The 23,726-nt window shown below is 38.5% G+C and overlaps 4 protein-coding genes across 48 annotated transcripts in view; 1 reads left to right on the plus strand and 3 right to left on the minus strand.

Annotated features, from left to right (window-relative positions):
- The window catches only part of LOC113638374 (calcium/calmodulin-dependent protein kinase type II subunit beta), a 49,846-nt gene extending 46,122 nt beyond the window's left edge, over nt 1-3,724 (minus strand). For 7 of the 45 annotated variants that reach the window (XM_027139483.2, XM_027139481.2, XM_027139478.2 and 4 more), the window contains exons 1-2: nt 3,197-3,701; nt 811-905 (exon numbers count right to left, since the gene is read on the minus strand). In XM_027139483.2, the coding sequence (XP_026995284.1) occupies nt 811-905; nt 3,197-3,258 (157 nt within the window). In that variant the 5' untranslated portion in view covers nt 3,259-3,701. Of the gene's footprint in view, nt 1-810; nt 906-3,196 lie in introns of all 45 variants that reach the window. The other 38 variants (XM_027139467.2, XM_027139465.2, XM_027139472.2 and 35 more) reach the window with 23 other exon arrangements.
- Nucleotides 3,725-4,597: 873 nt separating this feature from the next.
- Nucleotides 4,598-11,994, minus strand: nudcd3 (NudC domain containing 3). The gene is made up of 6 exons (XM_027139734.2): nt 11,621-11,994; nt 10,607-10,932; nt 6,936-7,068; nt 6,176-6,319; nt 5,351-5,539; nt 4,598-5,254 (listed from the first exon to the last, which is right to left on the minus strand). Exons 1-6 carry the CDS (start codon nt 11,816-11,818, stop codon nt 5,144-5,146), a joined length of 1,101 nt encoding a protein of 366 aa, XP_026995535.2. The 5' UTR covers nt 11,819-11,994; the 3' UTR covers nt 4,598-5,143.
- Nucleotides 11,995-12,746: 752 nt separating this feature from the next.
- On the plus strand, nt 12,747-15,958 carry mrps24 (mitochondrial ribosomal protein S24). Its single transcript, XM_027139615.2, has 4 exons — nt 12,747-12,872; nt 13,288-13,368; nt 14,103-14,214; nt 15,571-15,958. Exons 1-4 carry the CDS (start codon nt 12,834-12,836, stop codon nt 15,852-15,854), a joined length of 516 nt encoding a protein of 171 aa, XP_026995416.1. The 5' UTR covers nt 12,747-12,833; the 3' UTR covers nt 15,855-15,958.
- Nucleotides 15,959-16,711: 753 nt separating this feature from the next.
- On the minus strand, nt 16,712-23,620 carry gnsb (glucosamine (N-acetyl)-6-sulfatase (Sanfilippo disease IIID), b). Its single transcript, XM_027139612.2, has 14 exons — nt 23,483-23,620; nt 22,806-23,183; nt 22,661-22,720; nt 22,053-22,256; nt 21,885-21,950; nt 21,654-21,752; nt 20,670-20,837; nt 20,500-20,582; nt 20,293-20,411; nt 20,107-20,210; nt 19,927-20,028; nt 18,030-18,140; nt 17,830-17,937; nt 16,712-17,366 (listed from the first exon to the last, which is right to left on the minus strand). The coding sequence occupies exons 2-14, from the start codon at nt 22,986-22,988 to the stop codon at nt 17,220-17,222; spliced, it is 1,554 nt and encodes a 517-aa protein (XP_026995413.1). The 5' UTR covers nt 22,989-23,183; nt 23,483-23,620; the 3' UTR covers nt 16,712-17,219.
- Nucleotides 23,621-23,726: the final 106 nt, after the last annotated feature.

Genomic DNA, 23,726 nt, shown 5'->3' on the forward strand with positions numbered 1-23,726 from the left:
GCCTGACGACCATCCTGCACACCCTTTCTCTCTCACATGGCCAGCAGGACCCTTAATAATGCCCTCTCAGCCAACACCTAAGTCACACCAACAATGCCTTGTCATGTTTGTGGCCTTATAATAGTAAGACGAATTGACTTAAACATGTACATTGCTTTACACCTACCTTGACATCTGCAAAAAAACGTCTTCTTTGAGGGACAATTTATAAATGCTTCAACCATTACAAACTCCTTTTCTTTTCCATTTTAAAATGTTGCTCGATGTCGCATGAAGCTGTAGTCGCTCCTGTTGTTCTGTGATTCATTTTTATAGTCTGCTTGGTTAACGAGTGCCATCATCAATCGCTTCACATTATACATAGTGTCAGATGATCGTATGGGAGATTATTTCCAAGTACCAGTAAATAAACATGGTATTAGATGGATACCTAATACCCAGTATCAGTACTGACGCATCATTAAAATTTAGTCTGAAGGTTTGAACATCATCTAACAGCTTAATATAGAAATACTGCTTTTGTTAATCCTGTAAGTGTTTCAGATTTCACTGTACATCATGATTATAGTAATCCCTATTAAAGCATTTAAAGTAATCTAAAGATTGCTATACAGAATGAACTGAACTGGGATATGACATCATGTGGGCATCGACACCCTGTTCGCCTACTGATGCTTTCAGTTTAGAATTTCACTAAACTGCCCAAACCCAAATAAATACAGCTGGACTCATGATGCTCCGCTCCAGACCAGCGATAACAGGAGGTCTACACAGATCCCATATCTTTGTATCTGAACATAGTTTACTCACCCCTAGCTGAGAGCTTTTTGGTGTTGATTATTTTGGCAGCATATTCTTGGCCCGTGCACAGCTTGACACAACGGCGCACGACTGAAAAAGCTCCCCTGAAAGGAAAAAAGACAAGATGAGGAAAATTTCCCTGCAGAAAGAAAACACAAAATCTGAAATCACTTGGCTGAAAATATTCGAATCGAAATGCCATCAGGGTTTGTTTTGAGCGAAACAATAACCAGAATAAATGATGCAGTTTCGCTTCTGAGGTCATATCATCATGTGGAAAATAACTTTCATATTAGTGTATGAACAACACTAACAGACAACCAAATATACTGCTGCCCAGATTTTTTAGCAATTACGTGAAACATTACCAGGTTTCCTTAAATCTTTTTGGAACAGCTGCCGCAACAAACCCTAGAGGGACATGAGCACCAAAGCCTGATGTCATCTTTTAGCAGCTAATTTTAGTGCACCTTTCTTCCGTTATACAATACGTGTTGGGGTCTTGAGTGGTATATTTGCTGACACTCTAGGGGATAAGTGGCCTGGCCTGTAACGTAAGCCTCAAACCAAAAGCCCACTGGGTTTGCCCTTTAAATCAGAGCTGACCTTGGGAAAAACAAACCATTAAAGACGTTAGACGACGAGAAAAGCTATGCTTGCTGGCCAACTTGATTTTGGAGACTCGAAGGAGAATGATCACACACGTTTTGTTCATCACATAATATTTTATGCTCCTGTCACAGAGGCATGACAATGTATTATTATACTCAATTGTAAGAAACATACAGAAAGCATAATCTTATGCTATTTAATGCAAAGGACAGCTTCCATGATCAAGATCTGGTAAAGCATGAATCCTTCGTTATAGCATCCCATCTTTGAGGAGACCCTGAGCCAAATTAGTGCTTTCTGCCTGTCAGGAGCACACAAAAAAAGCCCAGTTTGAAGAAGACCAGCCAGCCGGGTTCTGTCAGCGTGAGGTGTTCTGGTTTCGCTGGCACAGGATGCCTCAGAGGCAACGTTTACACTTCAGCTGAAGATTGTGCACACATGAGGACACAACACGGTCCACTTTAGCAGGGTTTCCTAACCTTGCAGCTCTCAGCAGCCATTGTCCACAACAAACAGCCAATAAAGATGTGCGATTCGGGTTCAAGGAGAGTAAATCAAGTAAAACACAAACATTCAGGTAAGATATACTATTCCCCTGGATTATAAGGAACTGTATGAGAGTCAAGCAAAAATAATAATAATAACGTGATCATGAATATTCATGAATTTAACTGGCATCTACTGATGCTGAATATTCTGCATGCTATCAAAATACACCATGTGTGCAAAATGTATCCATTTTGAATACATTTTCAAAGTTTAGTGATTATTTATGGCAAAAAAAAAGTCATTTTGTCGTTATTCTGTTCTATAAAGTAAGTACGAAAAAAATAACTTGTCCAGAAAAAACTTAACTTACACAAAATGTAACAGCCTATCGTGTTACAATATGCAAATTAGGTCACGTGACGTTCATTACAGTTTACGAGATAATGGGCGGGGATAGATAGATAGATAGACGGATAGATAGATAGACGGATAGATAGATAGATAGATAGATAGACGGATAGATAGATAGATAGATAGATAGATAGATAGATAGATAGATAGATAGATAGATAGATAGATAGATAGATAGATGTGAGGCGATAGTAGTGGCGAATGATTATACAGTATAATGCAGGACTCCACACGCAGCCAATCAGAAAGCAGCCCCTGTCAGGATGAACTCACCTGGCGCGTGGTCTCGTGCGGTTACGACCACGCCACAGCAGGCAACTAAACGAACCTTCTGGGTAATTATATAATAAATATATATTTATACATAAGGCCGATAGTGTAAGCTAATCATTCAGCACTAAAACATGGCGAAGAAACGTAATGCTAACTGAGAGAGGAGCGCAAAATAATCCCCTAACGTCAGGGGCCAGGCATGTCTCCTTCTGTCTCTACTCTGATTATACACAGCAAACAGCCGCCTCGCGAGTTTTATTATTTTATTTTATTTTCACAGCCCCAAATGTCACTCTGCAGCTCGGTGCGTGTGTGTGCGTGCGTGCGAGTGCGTGTGTGTGTGAAACGATAGAGTTCCTAAAATTCACTCACAACAAACAACAAGATCTACAATCGCACAAGCGCACGCGAGTTTAATGTAACAGCCCGTCACAAGGAGGCACGCGCTCAGCTTCACTGGATTTTAATGATCTTATTTCACTTTACAGACCCAATGAAACACCCCAGACCCCGTTATTAAAACCAGTCCTAATGACTCTAATGATTTAATACCGACACACCAGACGTGCATTTAAAACTCCCCCCAAACAGCAGGAAGCACTTGTCTTACTTTCCGAGTTCTTCATAAAGCTGGTATTCGTCTGTAAAGCGTGTACAGGTTGTCGTTGCCATGTCTCTTTTTCTCTCTCCTCCTTTTCGGCTTTATGGATATATCCGAGATGTTATTCCTCTGGATGCAGAAATGCTTCTGGAAAAAAATCTTGGCGTTGTTTGATAACTTATATGATAGCTTGAGTAAAAAAAAAAACAGAGATGTGTGCTGGGGTGAGGGATAAAGGCTGGGTGATGAGTGGCTCAAGCGCCTTCCGAACCCGCTCACCGAATGCGCCGTGTGACTGCAGTACAGTTTGTTTTCCGCTGCGCTGTACAGCACTGACATGATCTCGCCGCCAGGGGGCGCCAGAAACAACTAATACATAGCGTATTTAGCAGAGCAACTTCACCTCGTTTACATTAAATGTCTGTGTTAGTTTGGAAGCAGATTTCCTCCAGATAGAACAGAAAAAGAAAATAAAGTAAATTTGAACTATTATTATTATTATTTTATTTTATTTTTTTTTTTACCTCAGAATCCTTAACTGTTATCTTAAAACGTTGAGATCCCCCCCCCCACAAAACTTCATAATACCTCAGAAATCTGGATTTTTTGCAAAGTCTTCATCTCAAAAATGTGCACTTGAACATCTGACTTATCTCCATTTTTTCAACTAAATATCTCAAAATCCTGAATAATTATCTGAAAAGCTTTGAGTTAGAATCTCCAAAATATCACTTCAAAATTCTTTATCTCTAAATGTTGACATTATTTCAAAATCCTCACCTGACTATTTGTAGTCAGTTCAACGTGTAAGATGATGACATTTTAAGACTATTCATTGAAATTCTTCTAAAATTGAGATTGAAATAAATCTTCTTGAGAAAATCTGACACTGCTGTTGATGTGTTTTAATACTGGAGACATTTTCTGATTATTATAGTCTATCAAAATATGCTACCAATGGTTTTATTATTAAAAATCTTGGCCCACAGTATCCTTTCATCTCAAGGTGGAGTTTCCTTTCTTTAAGGACCAGCACTCAAGTGAAGAATACGAGACGAGCACTAGAATGTATGAAAGATTAATTCATTTACTAACTTTAAAGTGGCTTTCATGTAGCCAAAGGATTTGACGTGTACTTGTTAAGACGATAGTCTCCTGGGAGATTCGCTATAATTTGATCATTACTCATTCCCTTGTCCTTCGCATGGACACTTATGTGACCTAGTTAATATTCTCTTTCAAGTCGGCAGGGTTTATGCATCATGACCAGGTTTCTTTCCTCGATTGTATACCTTGAAGTGGAAAGACATACAATATGTTCATAGCGTTTAAATATTAAATATTTTTCCGTCGAACAGTATTTCGTATATCTGAGCTGTATATCTGGAGGGCAGTATGAAGGACACATTATTTTGTAATGTATTTTATTAAATTCAGGCACATAAAATCAAAACACTGAATGGAAAACAAAACTGGAAAAAAATCAGAACTCCTAAACCTGACAAATACTCGACAAGGCTGAAGAACCTTTGGTAATGTTCAGAACTGATGGATGACACATACCCCACCACCTGTAGTATCTTTCAGTAGAACGTTGTTCATTTATTCTAGAACCTTCTGAAGTGGTTTAATAGATTTACTTCAGTTATTTTAGCAAGAACCTACAGAAACTTATAATCCATACGCCATGTGAGTAGATGATGTATTTACTGCAACAGCACTGAAATAAAAAATAAAGTAACATCTCAAGATCTGAATGAATCCTCATGCCATTTGGGAAACTGATCTTGTACAGCTTTAGCAATTCAAATTCTGCAGTGCTGTCATGTCGTCCATCATACTGTAAACACCAGAGTTGTCAGTGCTTGACACTTCAGTATATATATATGGTGATATGAAAGTGGGATGATTGTTTTTTGGCTTCTCTCTTCCAGTATCTTCCAGAGTCTCTTCAGTTTAAAACTGTACGGCGTTTGGTGTTATGTCAAACATGGACGGATCAAACTGCTGGCCTTTGAATGGCGATCCCTCGGCGTCCCAGCCCTTCTTTAACATCTCGTGAACTTTCTAAAAGAAAAAAAAAAAAAACAACAACACAGAAAAGCATCAGTAGTGAAGTCAATTCGCTGCCTCTATAATGATCTGTAGCTTCTATAACATTACCAGCTCATGGCTCTGAGGCCTTCCTTGTAGTTTCTGTTGGTAGTCAAAGGTGAGCCGGTCTAACACTGCATGCTCATCCTCGCCCACAGTGGCCATGGAGCGCTCGCGATTGATCTGGTTTACGTCAATTTCTTGCTCACCTTTAAGCACGGCAGTCCACCACACTTCCCCTAATTTACTCAGAGATAGCTACGAGAGGGGAAAAAAACAGCACATTGTCAGTTATTCTGAAAGTTCTGAAGGAAATGTCAAAAAAATGACTAGCATTAAGTTAAATCACCTCAAATTGTGGAAGAACTCTTTCTAATTTAAAGCCTTCATTATAAGAAATGACTGGTCTGTACTCAAAGCTGAGTTAAGCACACAACTCACACAGACGTAATTACATACTTGGGGCTCTCAATATCACTTAAAAACTACGGAATACTTTATTAAGGCCAATATGAAAAAATAAATAGGACACTATTAATTAATGAACAGTACCATTTATAGTCCACAAAACTGTCCGAGACAGCAATAAAAATGATTTTTGGGCTTTTTGTGTTTAACGGTAATGGTCTAGATGCTTTTGAAGGTGTCTTTTCTCTTGATTCTTTGACCCAAGACAAATCTGGCAACCTTGCTACATGGACTACACACAGATCATTTGCTTAATTTAAATGCAATGCCCAGAATATCCACTTCAGCGCTTGTGTAACCCATCTCTGAATACACAGACATAATTCCCCGCATAAACACTGACACACTGGGTCTTTTGGACTCAGTTAAGCCTCTGATTGGTGATATAATAACAGATCATGAACGGTGTCTAAAAATAATTCTCACCAGTACACAGTGGCCTGGTTCCAGACTCCACAGAGAATTCTCTGTGTTGATTTTGTGCGTGAACTCGCCTTCCATCAGAACGTTTTCTGAAGCCCCCTCCTTCACCGCCACACGCACGCCACCAGACTGGAGACTGACGGACACCTGCGCACACAAAGAGAAAGCGTCCGAGCTGATGACGAAGAGCAACAATGGCTCGATGATGAAGAATTTATATTAAGGGGGATTTCAATTGATCCCTTTGAGAGACTGAGAAATTATCTAAGTGGGCTCAAGCTAATTTGGGGTCATTATCAACGGTGAAGTGGGCTGTTTGAACAGATGGTCATTAACATACGAGTTTCTGTATGAATAATTAAGCCTGAAATGAATGCGCAATGTCCAGGTGTTTAAATTTTAAACCAATTTTGAATATTTCCATGCATAAAAGTTTAGAGTATTTAATGCTTTCAGCTGTAAATATATTCACAATCGCATCAATAGCTAGCTCAGTCTCAGCTTTGCACAAATAACACCATCGTTTTAACCCTAGGTATATATAAAAGAACAAAAACTATTCATCCACTTATTAGCACACAGGTGCTCGGTGCTCATGACACAAAAAATCCTACTTAGCAAGCCGTTCAAAAGTCTCATTTTACTAAAAACTGCAGTAAGCTGATCATATTGTACACTGATACACTACACCATGGAACACGAGACTCTATATTATATAAAAACGTTAAAATGATAGAAAAAGCATAGCTGTACAGTATGGTACCTGTCTGCCCTTGACGATGCTCGGTGGGACAAAAACACGAACTTCCACATCAGAGTAGTCCTGTGACCAGCTGTAGTTTTCTCTGACAGCACCGTTGTAGCTATCTGGGCTTGCCTGGAAACTGGCCTGGCCACTGCAAAACAAACCACATCTCAATTAATGCCACTTTTAAAGGCAATGACACACCAACTGAAGGGGTGGGATATATTAGGGTACAAGTGGACTGTCAGTTCTGTTGATGGTGAAGTTGATGAGTTTGGAAGCAGGTAAAATGAGCAAGTGTAAGGATCTGAGAGACTGCAGTGGAAGAAGGTGGCCTGGTCTGTTGAATCATATTTTCTTTTATTCCATGTGGACAGCCAGGTGCGTTCGACTCACTTTACATTTACATCATTTGGCAGACGCCCTTATCCAGAGCGACGTACGAAAGTGCTTAAGTTTCTATCATTGAATGCATGAATTCTGGCTCACTAGGCTTCAGACTTAAGATACCATGAGCCTAAATCATTGTTCAAAGTTACATTTTTTAATACACAAATGCAATAAACAGGGAAGAAAGTGAAGTGTTTGAAGAGTAAATAGGTTTTCAACCATCGTTTGAAAATAGCGGTGACTCCGGACCCCTAGGGGAAGTTCATTCCACCACCTTGGTGCCAGAACAGAAAAGAGTCTTGTAGTATACTTACCTCTTACCTGGAGAGATGGTGGAACCAGTCGAGCAGTGCTGGTAGATCGGAGGGTGCAAGATGCAGTGCGAGGAGTGATGAGGGCTTTGAGGTAAGAGAGAGCTGGTCCATTTTTGGCTTTGTTCGCAAGCATCAGTGTTTTGAATCTGATGCGTGCAGCTACCAGAAGCCAGTTGAGGGATCGCAGCAGTGGGGTGGTATGCAAGAACTTAGGCAGGTGGAAAACAAGTCATGCAGCTGCATTTTGGATCATTTGAAGAGGACAAATTGCAGCCATAGGTAGACCTGCCAGCAGTGAGTTGAAGTCATCCAGTCTTGAGATTACAAGAGACTGAACAAGTACCCAAGCAGCCTGTGTGGACAAAATTGGCCGAATCCCTTTTGTTCTGCTGGGAAACCATGTGGATGATACATTGAAACCTACCACTTACCTAAACATTGCTGCAGACCAAATAATACATGGTATGGTAGTGTCCTCAAAAAGACAATTCTGTTTACGAAACATAGTTAACTCTCAAAATCGTTTCTCTTCTGGCTATCAACAAAGGCGGTCGCATTTTCTCTCCCTCTCCTCCCCCTTACTTTCCCTGCTTTGCTCCTCTCGTCTCATCTCGTCTCGTCTATTGTCTTATACTTTGAGAGACTCTCTCCGCACTGCACTCCAAACTAAAAATCTGAATATCATGGATTTGATAAACTGGTCTCTCAACGCAACTGACACCATCTTCTCGACGAGAAGCTTGGGTTCTATGGAACCTGACTGCCCTGCCGGAACATTCGCAGCTGGCTATACGATGGACGAGTGGGAGAGGTGGCGGGTCGTGTGTCTGGCCGCTCTTTCCTTGGAGGACATTGAAGATATCTACCTATTCGGAACCATGATAACAGGATTTCTGCTGATTGGATTAGGCATTACACTGGTTTATCGAGAAAATCAGAAAAAGGTAACAGCTGTCCAAAACCTCCCAAGGCTGCCCGTCATGATTGATGCAGTGGGCAGAGCGGTCAGCATTGAGGCTGGGACTATTAACCGCAATATGTATAACATCACGGAGAAGCTCACTGCTTTGGATAACATCAAGGAGAAGCTCACTGCTTTGGAAAGGAAAATGGATCGATTTGGAGACCAGAATGGACTAAGAGAGTAGTCGTGTAAATTGGAATGTGTCTACTTGCCCCAAGACCAAACAATCCCAATCTTATCTGCTTTCCGCTCCCCTCAACCAGCACTGGCCTCGGCCAAGGCCGCTGTTGGAACAACAACTCCCCTGGAAGAGCACTACAGCGAGACGCTCTTGCATTCCTCCCCCCATTTCCACAGACACCTGCTGATTGTTGACTCTGTCTGGGACCTGATCAAGGCTGTCTCCATGGCAACTTACTGTGTATTGCTATGACAATCTTGCGGACTGAGGCACCTAGATTTGATGCTGGGAGCAGCGACTCTCCAGGCCTACACATTTACATACATACACATGCACATGTATAAAGATATGCATTCACCCCCCATCCCATGCCTTCGCCGCTTTGTACCGCCAGTCTGACAAGCGGGTTGGTGATCGGCGCCGGGAATGGCTGCTTGCCTGTGCTGGATTACCTCCACCCCCCACTCCCCTTCCCTGTTGCAAGTCGTGTGTTTATGGTGTACTGATTATGTGCTTATGATGCTGAGGTGTTTTTCCTGTTCCCACACTGGGGTTGTTTTTTTCTCCTTCCTTCCCTCATGTTATGCTGTATTTCTTTTTCAATAATCTGTCTTCCTGTCCTGGCCCCCCTTGTCATATTGTATGGACAGGTTGATGGCTAATTTCGCTGGTACAGTCCAGTGACAATAAAGGCTACTACTACTACTACTACTACTACTACTACTACTACTATTCGGTCACTTCAGAAAGAAGACAAAAAGATTTCTAGAAAGTTCCACAGAGATTATGATTCTATATAGCAATTGCCTTTAGACAATCAGTGTATTTGGTTTCTCTCTTGTTAGGACATGTGCAAGATAAAGATTTTCAAAACTTTGCATTGTTGAAAAGGTCAACATCTCCCCATGTGAATGTTTATCCCAGGACACCACACTCCACTGAGCTTAACAACCTGATCTTCTGTATGCTTCTGTGTATTCTGTGTATTATTCCTTCAGACAATACAGCACAGCATTTGTAATATATTCACACCTTGCTCCTATCTATTATTAATCACCTCTTCTAAAAGTCTGCGTTTTAGTTTCATGTGAAGAGACACAAAGCTGCTGAGCGAGTGGAACTTTCCGGGTTTTCGACTCTAGTCAATGGGAATGTCATCCATCACTAATAAAGACCGCAAAGCTCTGTGGTCTGGTCCGGAAAGTTCCATTTACCAAAATGTATTTAATGAATTAATAATTACCTGCCAATAAATTACTAATTTGAACTCTCTATTTAAAATGGTAGTACACAAATTGGGATGCAGCCCATTCACACTTATTATATAGCTCCATACACACATCTCTGTTTAGTACAATTACCCAAATACATAGATAGAATAGGCAATTGATATTGGAACATGAAGTGTTAGAGTGGACAAGTCTTATGAGGTCCAGGTACTCTACATGAGAATACTGTGGTTGGTACCACTTGCATGAAACTGGTTTTGGACTGTACCTGATTCGAACAGTTTTGCACTCAAGTCTCCATCAGTGAACATTGGATAACTTCAACAAGACAGACTTCATGTTAGAACTAAAATAAAGTTCCTGGTTACACTATTGATCAGTTTGACCATACAATACACAGTTGTAGAAGAGGAAACGATCTATAATTACACTCTTCGGTGTCGCCCTGGTTTGTTCTGGTTCCTCTCAAGATTTCTTCCTCAGATCATTTCAGAGAGTTTTTATTAATTTCAAACTGATATCCTGAATTTATAGATTTCTTTTAAAGTTCCAATTTTAAAATCAGCATCAGCAATAAAACTGAAAAGAAATAAGAACTGAATTAAACTTACGGCTCAGCTGCAGAAGAATCTGAAGCAGCCCCCTGTGCAGACGCAGATGGTGCAGATGGTGCAGACGGTGCAGACGCAGGTGCCACTGTTGGCTGTTCGCTCTCTGCAGACTCCACCTCATTGCTGTTCGCAGACCCTGCACCTGCAGGCACCGGCTCTGAGGACGATGCAACAGACCTGGATTCTTGTGCGGTTTCTGCAGGTTCTTCTGGCTGTGATCGAACTTCGATTTCCTCCACTACAGTAGGAACAGCTCGAGCTTCTTCAGCCAGCTTCATCACTCTCTCTCTGTCCTGCACTGCCAGCTTCTCGAACAACTTAAATGTCTAGAAAAAATCGAAGAAAGATTAAACATTTGTTTTTTTTTAACCTTTATTACATTTCTATACATTCAGTAATAAGAACAACAACCCGGTAAGTGGCAGGATATCATTCCCAATGAAATCAAATGTTTTACACAGCAACTTTTACTAGGTTTCAAACTAACAAAAGCAATTCTGATCATAGTGGCTTTGCTTTTAATTTTGGTTTCTTTCAGCATTTTTTTTTTTTGGTTGTTGTTTTAAATTTAAGTGGAAGAAAGTAAATAAAGGATTCTTTAGAACTGCTGTAAGGTGATAACAGGTACTAAATTTTTTTTTACGCAGAACCTCCATGGTATTAAAATATAACAGAAATATAAACAGATTAAAAACAAATGTGACTTATTAAGTGTTAAAAAAGAGAATTATTGGTAAATTACCGTGGTTTAAGAAGTAAACAAGAGAAAACATTCATAAGGAAGACAAAAAGAAAGAGACACTATTAAGTAATTAATTTAATTAATTAATCTAAACTAACTACTTGTAAATTATCGTGCATGATGTACCAATTCGTTGTTTTGGTTTGTTGTTGTCTTCTTTGGTTTGTAATATATGTTTGTTGTGCTGATCTGCAGTATGACAGGTGACAATAAACAAAGCTGAAAACTTCTATAGGGCGATAAATGATCTATCATTAAAGCCAAGATGTTACCTTAAGGACCATTTTTTCTGCTACTCCAGGTGGGAATCCCATTTTATCATTTGGGTTGACCAGGAGCCGATAAAAGTCTGTCTTTCTGTACAAAAAGCCGAAATAGATCTGTAGAAAATTCTGTATGTTTCCAACATGCTGCAAGATTCCTAGCAACGCGTTGTCGTACAACTCGGTCATCTCCAACGGCGACGACATCGTTACAAGGACGTTCACTAACAGACAAAATATTTAAATAAAAAGTAAAGAAAGAAAGCAATCGACTTGAGGCTGAGACTGTTTTGTTTACTGAGCCAAACCAAAACACACTGACAAGCTCATGGAAAATACGAGATCGTCAGAAGGACAAGGGGGTTACCGATTACTTCCGGGCGAACCAAAACAAAATAAAAGTCTCCTAAATGAAATTGGTGCAGCTGTGTAGAGATGTTCCAAAAGTTGGAATTATTGAAAATAATTGATAAATATAAATAATTTATATATATATACATACACACACAAATAGAATATTTAATATTTTTATTATAATTTTTATTATGTGTGTGTGTGTGTGTGTGTGTGTCTCTGTGTGTGTGTGTGTGTATATATATATATATATATATATATATATATATATATATATATATATATATATATATATATATATATAATAAATATGAAAAGGTGTACTGTTTTAGAGAAATTCTACGCGGTGGCTCGTTTATTTTCCTATAACAGCACGTCCTAATGTGTTTTATTTAATTTCTCAAATGTACTAATTCATGACACAGCGTGCTTTTAAACCCTTTGTATTCATATTTAATGTTGTGGGACAAAATAGTTCCTGTTAAAATGGCCAGGGAGCTTTACCTCATAAACTGGCACCTTGTTATATGTAGCATAAAATATAGAGTATAATAGAACTTGCATGAGATTTGTAACATTTGTGTGGACAAAATGATTGTTGTTAAGAAAATATTTGATCATTTTAATTTCGATATGAAATAATAAGTAAATCTTTATTAACCAAAAGACAAAAAATCAAATAAAAATAAAGGCTAAGTCAATTGATAAACATAAAAAAAGCATTTTGAAATGCTTTTTTTATGTTTATCAATTGACTTAGCCTTTTGAAACTTTACATTCCTGTACATTCCGCTAGGTGGCACTAATGCGCTTATTAACAAACTGAACTCAGTGAAAGCACGAGTCAATAAATGTAAACGAAAACAAAATGGCGGCGTCCTTGAGCAGGCAGGGAAGAATATTATCTGTAAGCATGGTTTCATTTTGGAGCTAATTTATTAGATTTCATGTTTATTTCATCGATTTATTAAAAAGAAATATATCTGTTTACCGTTAATGCGTGACCCTTTGTATGTCTTTTGGTTCTGAACTGAACTAAAAAAACAGAAAACGTATTGCCTGGTGACTGGGCTGTGTCCTAAATATGCCCTTATTCCCTATACAAGTGTACTACATGATACAATGTAGCAATGGGTTTTTAATTCTATGTAGTGCACATGAACGTCATTATCGAGTTATTTGGGATACATCCGGTGTGTTACAAAGCTGCTATTTATTCAAGCTAAATATTGCTCATAATTACTTCGTCTTTCGCGATATTTAATATTTTATTATTATTATTTATTTTATTATTATTTTTTGTACATTTGTTTAATGTCTAGATTGCTTGTAGCCAACTGAATTCTGCAGCTGGAGTCAACAATGGATCAAGGAGCATAAACACCAGTGCAGTTTGCTATAAGGTGTGTAAGGTCTCATCAAGACAAGTCTGCATTATTATTGGCACCCATTGTGAATATAAACAACATTCAAGTTTTGAATTGGTTTATTGGTCATTTTATAACCTCCTGGCAGAGGCAACCAGGTTTTGTGCAATATCTTGGACTTTATCAGTTCATGAATCTTCACAAGACAACCCTGAAGCATCATTATGAATGGAGGTAGTGTTAACTTTAAATACAATGACCCTGAAAGTCTCTTGTGTATTTTCATCTCCGTCTTCTGAATGTGTAGCTGAGAAATCATCGTCTTTTGTGCTACAAGCACTTTGCTTTCCTAGTTGGTGATTAATAATAGAAAGGGTTGTACTTGAACTTAAACTTGTACTTAAGCATAAACTAATAAGTTTGGCTAAAGGCAAGAAATGAGTTGTTCAAAGTGGAATTCGCAAATTTGCATTTGTATTCAATAAAATGTCCCCCATCAGTAGTTTTGAACCGTATATTAAGTGTAAATTCTATTGTTGAATAAAAACATTTTGGTGCTTTGAAGTACATTTGTTTGAAAGGAAATTAATTAAATCAGTGTTTTGTTTTCTACAATCAGTTTTTAGAACAGTTACCAATAATTCAATAATTCTTGTTGTGAAGTAAATACCTCTATAACATTATGACTTTTTTTTTTAACACAAAGGCTTTAGAGTAACTGTTGCATCAGTGTCCAAGTCTTAATACTGCATGTTTTTGTGAATCTGCAGAACCGTGCAGCCCGCGTTCGGGTGGGTAAAGGCGACCGGCCTGTAACTTATGAACAGGCCCTGCACCCACACCACATAGCTCACAGGAAAGGCTGGCTCTCTCAACACACAAGTAAGTCTTAGGTTTGGTTTCAGTTCTGAATTTCATGTCATAAATGTGTGTAATATTTACATAACACAGATAGGCGGTACCTGCAATGCGAGGATGAAGAACATGCAGATTTACTAATAGACATGCATGCTTGACTATATGATGTTTGAGGAAGATTTTCCACAGATTTTAGCCAAGATGTGTTGTGACATCATCGCAACACTTTTCCATTCATGTGTACTGAGTCATATTAATGCATAGTAACTTGCTAGCAAAGAAAGATCAACTTAAAAAGGTTTCAAGTGTCAAATTTTACCAGACAATACTGTGTTCTACTCTTTATACTTTAAGAGTATTAAATTAAGAGTATGACCAGGATTCTTCTAGAAACAGGAAGAAGAAGTTACTGATGGCACAAGAGCAAACGCATGACACACAATGTGTCATAAGGTGTCCTGTCATAAGGTGTAAACAAACAGATGAGATCACATGAGACAGATGTCCTAAAACATACCCAGATAAGTCTGAAATTAAATTTTAAATCTACTAGTTTATCTATTTAACATTTAATTTAAATAGGACCAGAATAGAAGAGGACACATACAGACAGAACCACACACACAAACTAGTTCATATTGGTGGGGTTTGATTAGCCAGATGACAACACTGGAATTAATTTCGCAGAGTAGTCTAGAGCGGTTCATTTCCAAGTGGAAATTGATTCAAGTCTGAATCGTACTGAAAGCGATTCAACTCTGAATCGAACTTACTGCAGGAAGTGGACTAGACATACACTGTTTATATTTTGCCGGTGACATTTACATAATTTACTATAGCGCTACAGAAACTCGATAATGTACTGGACCAATTTGCAAAAGACAAAACTTAATGAATGATGAACGGGAATGAATAAGTGGTCAGGCAGATTTAAGAAAAAAGATAATAGTTTTAGTAAAGTTCTAACGTTTCTCAACAACTAATGACTAGGTTAAGTGTAACAAACAAATCTCACGAACTTGGTATATCACTGATGGGAATTATAATGCAACAGCCGTAGAGTCATGCAGTGGTCATGTTTGATTTGAAATCCATGACCGTGAGTTTGATTCTCAGCCCAGGTTCGAGTTCCTTGCTTTATTTTATTGAGGGGTTTAAAAATAAATGATCAAATCAAATTAGATGCAGGAAAACTAATTGTGTTAATGGCGTGTTAATGCATGCTCGAACTACTACTGTATACATACACCAACGTGCAAAATCCTAATGGACAAAATAACTACACAAAAATAAATCTCACAGTGGAACGAATGAAGAACTGTCTTTTATCCTAATGGACTTTAGCGCTACTGATATTAATAACGCTGTGTCCTCCTGTAGGTAACCTCCAGGGAGAAGAAGGTGCCGCAGAGCGCACTGTAGAGGACATGTTCATCCGCCGTTTCATCTTTGGCACGTTTCACGGCTGTCTTGCTAACGAACTGGTTATCAAGCGCAGGGGCAACATGCTGGTCATCTGTGCGCTGATGCTGCAGAAACTCCAGCCTAATAAATATTACTTTCTTATCGGCTACACAGAGGAACTACTCTCGCACTTCTACAAGTGTCCTGTAAAGATGGAGATACAGATGCTGGAAGATAAAATTGTCTACAAGTATCTCTAAGGAGAATTGATACAGCAGCAGTTAATTCGCTTTTGCTATAAATCTGACTATCGTGTGTCTAATGTATGTAATAATATTAATAAATATAATCTGTGCTAATACTATTATTGCGTCATTGTTACAAAAATATGTTGAATTTTAACTGGTCATGAATTCATATGCCAAATATCAGACGTGGTCTGTGGTAATGTGCCATGCAGACAAAAGATGGAAAAACCAGTGCTTACGGTCTCATCATCTATTATACGGTAGGAAGTTGTGTTCCTGATAACGCCAGAAGAAGCAATAAATTAGACATTAAACTTTTTTTTTTCGAATTTATTGGTTCAATGTTATTTCTTTTTCCCATAGCAGGATACGTAAGAAAGCAAAACTGACAAAGAAATTACCTGCAAAATATCTAGCTATACTACAAAAGGCACACAGATCATTTCAATGTAAAAGGCAAAGCTTATTAATTATTAAACGTGACAGTTCCCTTTAATAGATGACATTCAACGTTCCTGTTTTTAAAAAGTGCTTAAGCCCTGATGCATCACCTCTGACATCTGTCCTGTTGTCAGTGGTTTTACAACAGAACACAAAAAGAAGACTCACAGATAGAGATAACTTTGTATAGTGACATGCACCAGAAAACACACACAAACGCACATAGAAACCCTGTAAAAATGTTCAACCCCTAAGAACAATAAACAAGCCAAGAGAAACGAGCGAGTTCAGCAAAGACTATCGGAAATCGTTAAAACGCGTCTCCAGGCTGGGTCGATGAATACATTCACATTTGAGGGAATGGTTTTTTTTTGGCATGTCTTTTATAGAGCTGTATAAAGAGATTAAGGCAGGAAAATACACATTGGTGAAGGTGAAACACATTTTTAATCACGTTTTTTTTTTATGATTCCCGTCACATTACAGGCCTATCTGATGTCATTTTGAATTCTACAATCATTAAATAAGGACATATCGAAGTAACGTCAGTAATGTAGGCATTATGAATTATGGTCATTAATCTATAATGCATCTACATGTCAGTGTGTCTTTTAAAGGCACAACTATTATCACTTTTGCTGTAGTTACCGAATAATTGAAGATGATTATGATGAATGACAAAATGGAAATAAGAGGTGAGCTACTGTAAGGTTTGTCATCTGATTTTATCGCGTTGTGCATTATTCTTATTTGCAGTGCATCTAGTAGGAAATATGTGTGAAGAGTTAAAAGGTACGTAATACCAGATGCGTTCCTCCACAACATGAAATCAATTTGGAATGGAATATAGCAGCAAGAGAGGGCTGAGTGTAAACAAAGTCTCTCACACTCTTTGGATACCACTTCGGCCTGAACAGAACTGTTGTGCTGGAGCTGTTAGAGCTGTCGACAGCTGTCTCCCTTGCATGATTGAAGCTTGATGAGCCTCTGGTTCATGGCCTGCAACAACGCAGGGTCCACTTTCTTCAAAATGTTCTCCAGCTGATTTGGATCAGCCGTCAAGTTGTAGACCTCCACAAATTCCTGCGGAGGGGGGGAGAAACGCATGGTTTATACCTGCAGGTCTCTTCCATATCACTGTCACTGACGTTAAAATACGAATCAGTTTTTTTTGGAAAAGGAAGTTTAGTGTAAACTTTTTATCATGACAGTCTATAAACATTTTTTAAATGGTTGATGCTCTTGGTAAATTGTCCTGTAGACCCAAGTCATGTCTTTACAACTGTAATAAAATCTTTATTTTTTTTATTTTTTTTTGCATCACCATAAATATCTTTCAATCATCATCGGAGTCAGAGACACTTTCACTAGGAATTACTAGCATACAATCCTTTACCAGACATGACAGGCACAGAGGCTAAATCATGTCAGTCATAACTAGACCCCATTTTGAATCAGAGCAGCCATAATGATTAAAATTGGTTTCTGGGTCTTTACATCTCCAATGAGAAAGAAAAGAATCTGCTTAAAGCAATCAAGCACTTACCTCATTATCAGCAAATTCACAGTATTGCAAGTTGTTGTCTTTGAAAGTCCTAACACAGGCATAGGTGTTGTTAACAGCATCTTCGCAAACACAGTCTGGAAAGCACTGCTGTAGAACCAAAGCATCAAAGTCAAGGTTGTAGAAATGTCACTGTTTCGTTTTGAGCAATTAAGAAGGCATGACATGAGAAAGACACTTACAGACACACCGGGGCCGAGTTTGGGGCAGTCTGGGTCTTTAGTAAAGAGGCCCTCACCAGTGTACTCCACCAAGAAGTCGGGCCGTGTAGTGCCGTTGCGTAACGAAGGTGCCTGTAGGATGAGGTCACAGTTAATTTCCTACACTGTTCTGCTACTGTATAAAAGAACAGAGATACTAGTTACAACTGAACTGTAAAAAAATATACAGGTCTCCATTTTTTTATTTAATTAAAAAATTTTTTAAAATGTTGGATATCACAGTTAATTGTAAATAATAAAAGTTAGCACAGAAATGAAATCAATGCTACACCAATTTATAATTAAAGGTAGCTAGCCTGAAACAGAAAAGACAAATGATTTCATTTTGAACTGCATCCTCAAACCCACCGCACCCCACCCCCCACCGGTTAAGGAAGACTTGCGGTAACGTTGCCTCCTTTAAACCACCACCACAGCAAACCACAGTGCAGACAAATGAACCAGAAGAGTTCAAGAGAAACGGATATAAGACATTTGTCTAATGCATTCAGATTACTTAGAATACTCGTTTACTCAAAATAGGAAGTTTAATAATAGATCTGATGTTCTAGCATAGCATTATTTATATAAAAATGGAGAACGAAAAAGGTCAGAATGCAGGCTTTTGGTGCGTAGATCAAAATAGGAAGCTATAAAATGTATATATAATGCATTTTTGAGCAAAAAACTGTGGTGTATACATCTGTCAAAAATGTAAAGCTTGTGAAAATGGATTAAATACACAAAATACACTATACATAGATCAATTCTATATTTAAAGACTTAAGACATAAAGACTATGATTATTATTTGATATTATGGTGCATATGCAGAAATTCTCTACAAAATAAAAGAAAAAAATGAAAAAAGAAAAAGAAAATATTAGTAAATTTAATGAGTAGAAAATTGAGTATAATATTCTGTCAAATGTGAAGTAGATAATCAACAGCCCTATTTGGATGGGGCTAGTTTTACAGGGGGTCGTTAGAGAAATTTCAGTTTCACAGACGTACTTTGTGATTTTAATCCCATCCGAATCTGCCATGTCTGTCTGTTTCTCACACAACCTGTGTAAAAACTCCAGAGCAAATTATCTACTGTTTTGCAGCAAAACCGGCACTCCTCTGAGAAATCTAATCCCGTCTGAATGCGAATGTCTGTGATTGCCGAAAATGTTTTTTCCAAAACGCGTTTTCTTGTCTGTTTTGGTCAAGGTGAACTACCGTATTAACCCTAGCGCACCGGTATTCAAGTTTCTGCTTCCTGCACACCAATAATGGATGTAAATGTGTTTGCTACCCTGCGAAGAAATAAAAAAATTAAATCAACAAGAAGAGCCAAATCACGTAAATTGTTAAGACTGGCTACTGTAATATCAGATTCAGGTAAGAGTACTTTCATTTCTATAGTCAAAAATGATATAAAAACGTATTTATTCCAGTGGGTTTATAAAAAAAAACCATATGATGTTAAACATTTTTTACTATTGATCAGTCATATGACCATACGCAATCCACGCATCCTGGACATGTGGTCTTGTGCAACGCCCACATGTAAAACACAGACACTCCTACCTCCGTAATAAACACAGAGATGTTAGTCCCGTCCGAATCCATACATGAAATGACAGACATCGGCTGAAAAAAATTCTAACTCAAACGTCGTTTGGAAAACTAGTCCCGTCCGAATAGGGCTTATGACGAATAGAACTGTGGGGTTTTATCCGGCCATTTTTATTTTTATTAAGGTTACCGAATATAAAGTATAGAACTTTTGTCCAAATGTAAAAGATTAGTATGCTGTATGATGCTGTGATAAATGAAATAAAATTCAGTGAATATGTTTTATTGTACAATGTGATACAAATATCTCCACTCACAATCTGTGGAAGAAACGACTGCCCGTCCATATCCAAGTTAGAGACATTAACCCCGGCAATGTCAAGGATGGTCATAGGGAGGTCGATATTCATGACTGGTGCCTAGAAGACAAACAAACGTAAAAAAAAAAAGCCATGCATGCGCCTCAATGAGATTGTGTCTGAAAGTACAGAACAAACCTGCACAGTTTGGTTAGGTTTGATCCCGGGCCCCCGGACCAAAAGTGGCAGACGGATGTCAAATTCATACAGCTGTCTCTTGTCAATGGGGAGAGAGAACTGACCTGAAACGAAAAGACGACATAGTGCAGAGTGTAAAAGTGTATAAAATATGATTATGAGGAACTTGGAAAGGGAAGCGAATACCTGTGTGGTAACCGTTGTCAGAAGTGAAGAAAATGTAAGTGTTGTCCAGCTCCTTTAAGTCTATCAGTGTCTTTACCAGCTTCTCCACCATGTCATCTACAGACAAAAGGGTCTGCCACCTTTTATAGAACCAGACAGAGCAGTCAAAACACCATGCATGCAAGTGAGTATTAATGACATTTAACGCCTTTTCAAACATTTCTCTACCTTCTACGGAAAACATTGTCGAGATAATCGATGGAGCTGTTGGGCATAGGGTTAACAGGCTGACGCAGCAACCAGTGCTTGTCCTGAGGAAGAAAAAGAAACACACAGACTGCTCACAATGCCCACAATATGAAAAATATCAACAACGACACCAGCATTAATTCTGATACTTTTCCAGGTTTGTTGAAACTGCCATCACGTGGAGCTTTAACATCACTGAAGCTCTTCTGGTATGCTGGAGCTGCAGTCCAGGGAGAGTGAGGAGCTGGAGGGCACAGCATTATAAAAAATGGATGCTGGGGGCTTCGTGTTTTCAGGAAATTCAGTGACCTGTTCAACTAAGACAAGAAAACATTAACAAAAAAGTGTCATCTATATTCTACATTAACCAGCACACTCATAACATGCATGTATATAATTTATAGACACCATTTTCATTTTGAGTTTCATGTTAAATACTAGACCACATGCAAGCAGACTGGCAAAACAACAAAGTTGTACTAGCAATGTCTACTCAATAGCATCACAGCCGATCTCTGCTACTTCCGTCCATGCTTTCGTTTTCATCGTAATGTCTCTATACTCTTTTAAGTAAAGGTGAAGACCATTCTAATATCTTTCTTTTCTTTCATATTTTTGTTTATTAAAGAGGGAATGTGAACTAACTGTGGGTAGAAATAAAAGTTGTGACCACACGCCACAAACCAAAGACTTTTCCAAGAAATCAATCAAGCAAAAAACAAGCAAGCAAGCAAATAAATAAATAAATAAATAAAATAGAATAAAATAAAATAAACAAGCATATGGGAGAAGATAGAAAATGGTCAACTGTAGCTTTGTAGCTTGCTAGTTTGTGAGGGGGAAAAAAAATAACGTTACATCAGGCTTAAAACCCAGAATATACACGGAAACAAAGCTCAGCAATTTTGCAACTGGCTAAAGATGTGCACCGGTATAATAGGTTAGAGTTGCGTGGAAAATAACAGCTGTAGGTGTTTAGCATGGTTTCAGTTTCCTTAAACCTGACAACCCTTTATGCACACAAGACTATTACCACTGAATCGCCTCTTACAGACGTACATTACTGAGCATGGATTACTAAAAATGGCTATTCCAGTAAACAAGTATATAAGATTAGTTTTGTTTTTTCTTACAATAAGGTCTGTGAGGTAGTCCTTTTCATAGTCATCTTTGTGAACCTCTGCTTTTCCATTCACAGAGAGGGTATAATTGTAGTACTGGGAGTTCCCCACCTGTAGAGAAAAAAAAATAAATCACCAAAAAATTTATTTCTTAGGAAATTGAAAGACGTGTAACAAACTTAAAAAAAGAAAATGACAAAAATGTTTGAAATATAGAAAAAATGGGTTGTCCCCATGACCCACCAGTGCATGCCACTGGTCCCATCCAGGAGGAACATGTCCCACACCTCCTGTCTCATTCATCCCATACTGGAAAAAAATCAGCACAGTAAAATGTGTTTATTATAATCACAGGAAATAAAGACAAACACGCAACCAATCCTAAACCAAAAAAAAAAAAAAAAACCAGACCTGATTAAGGTATTTCCCTCCAAAAAACGTCTGATAATACTTCTTGGTGAGGTAGACAGGAAAAGCTTGCATCTCAGGACCAGCCTGCCAGGCTCGGCTGCTACAGTTGCCCGACAAGGAATTGTTGTGGACCATGTGATTGTGTGGATATTTCCCAGAGAGGATGCTACTCCGGCTGGGACAGCACAGAGGAGTTGCTGTGTACTTAACACCATAAAAAAAGATGAAATGGCTTATATTATAGACACAAAAAGACAAACATGAGGATTTGTCGCGTATTCTAAGTCAACAAGCATGCCTTATTTTTATCTTATTTTCCAGCACACTCACTAAAACAAGGGTTAAATAGTACCCTTCTAGTCACTGGAGTGGCAACATTTTAGTGCACTACGTTTCACTTTATCTATTACATGCAAATTCCATGCAAACAGAAATGGGACCCAAACCTCTAACACAGGAGGTGTGAGGTAAACAATCTAACCTTATATAGATAACGTTAGATTTACATTTCCAGGTGAACTGTACATATTAAAAGGTACAACAGATGTAAGGGTACGACCTCAGTAACAAAGAAAGATACAGAATAGTGCAATTTTTATTTTACTCACTGCATAAGAGAAGGTGACACCAGCCTCTCCGATCAGGGCTTTGGTTTTCTTTAACGGCGTCTGTAATGAATTATATTTGATCAGACATATTTTGGTAATGGGCCTGATCATCACAACTGTACATAGAAATAACTACCACACTTACCATCCCACCAAGCTCCACGTCCAGGTCATCTGTTACGATGAGAATCACATTGCTGGATTTGACACATTCTGCACACCTCAGCAGCCAGGTGAATAGAGTAAGGAATATCAGGAGCACAGAAGCTCCTTCAGGCAGTCTTCTGAGACGGTTCCCATGTGATTTTCTTGAAAATGAACTTGCCATGAGTCTCCCAGGCCGGACCAGAGTCTTGTAGAGGTCAGTTTTAGAGCAGTATTAGTAATGGAGTTGCATGCACGGTGGAGTGAGATGGTGTGAGTCTGAGGAAGTTTGAGGAAGTGCAACTGGGTGGTCATATGACTTCCATGCTGTTTATGCAGGGACTTTAACCTGACGTATGGGTTTTTACTGAAATGAAACCTGTAAAGAAAGTGGGGGAAAGAACAAAACAAAAAAACCAAACATTTCTCATAAACGTGGAATATAAACACGTAAAACAAATCCAATATGTTTTTGTTTTTTTCTTCTAGCTAATTAAATTAACTACTGGAGGTTTAGTATGTGTGACAGGTTTTGGAAATTGTTTTGGGACAAATGAAATCCTGTAAGACAAACAAAACTGTAAGACAAGCAGCAAACATAACATTTTGTTTCCCTACTAAATGAAACAGCTAACTAGTTAGCTACGAAAACTCTGCGCTCGTGCACAAAGCACTTACTTCACTGTCTTCCTCGATACTTCCGTTGAAATCCGGGTTGCCAGATAATTCCAACAAATTCGTACCCAGAGTTATCCAAAAACCAGAAAATAAATCCACTCCGGCATGCGGTCCTATGCGCATAAAAAGCAGAGATCTGGCAACACAGCTCAAAACGCCATTGAAGGTTTCTCAACGTCACTTGGCTTCACTTAACACAAACTAATTTTCTATCATGATAAGAAAGCAGCACTTTTGTTATGGT

This window comes from Tachysurus fulvidraco, chromosome 20, assembly GCF_022655615.1.
Source record: "Tachysurus fulvidraco isolate hzauxx_2018 chromosome 20, HZAU_PFXX_2.0, whole genome shotgun sequence".
NCBI lineage: Eukaryota > Metazoa > Chordata > Actinopteri > Siluriformes > Bagridae > Tachysurus > Tachysurus fulvidraco.

What these genes read in the sequence shown, in the direction of transcription:
- nudcd3 (XM_027139734.2), bottom strand. Translation starts at nt 11,818, where the DNA reads ATGTCGTCGCCGTTGGAGATGACCGAGTTGTACGACAACGCGTTGCTA. An exon ending in GATTCTTCTGCAGCTGAGCC is followed by an intron (nt 7,069 to 10,606) that starts GTAAGTTTAATT and finishes TTTGTTTTGCAG; the next exon opens with TGGCCAGGCCAGTTTCCAGG. An exon ending in GCATCGTCAAGGGCAGACAG is followed by an intron (nt 6,320 to 6,935) that starts GTACCATACTGT and finishes TTGTGTGCGCAG; the next exon opens with GTGTCCGTCAGTCTCCAGTC.
- mrps24 (XM_027139615.2), top strand. Translation starts at nt 12,834, where the DNA reads ATGGCGGCGTCCTTGAGCAGGCAGGGAAGAATATTATCT. An exon ending in CCAGTGCAGTTTGCTATAAG is followed by an intron (nt 13,369 to 14,102) that starts GTGTGTAAGGTC and finishes GTGAATCTGCAG; the next exon opens with AACCGTGCAGCCCGCGTTCG. An exon ending in CTGGCTCTCTCAACACACAA is followed by an intron (nt 14,215 to 15,570) that starts GTAAGTCTTAGG and finishes GTCCTCCTGTAG; the next exon opens with GTAACCTCCAGGGAGAAGAA.
- gnsb (XM_027139612.2), bottom strand. Translation starts at nt 22,988, where the DNA reads ATGGCAAGTTCATTTTCAAGAAAATCACATGGGAACCGTCTCAGAAGA. An exon ending in AACCTAACCAAACTGTGCAG is followed by an intron (nt 20,029 to 20,106) that starts GTTTGTTCTGTA and finishes TTTGTCTTCTAG; the next exon opens with GCACCAGTCATGAATATCGA. An exon ending in GTGAATTTGCTGATAATGAG is followed by an intron (nt 17,367 to 17,829) that starts GTAAGTGCTTGA and finishes CCCCCTCCGCAG; the next exon opens with GAATTTGTGGAGGTCTACAA.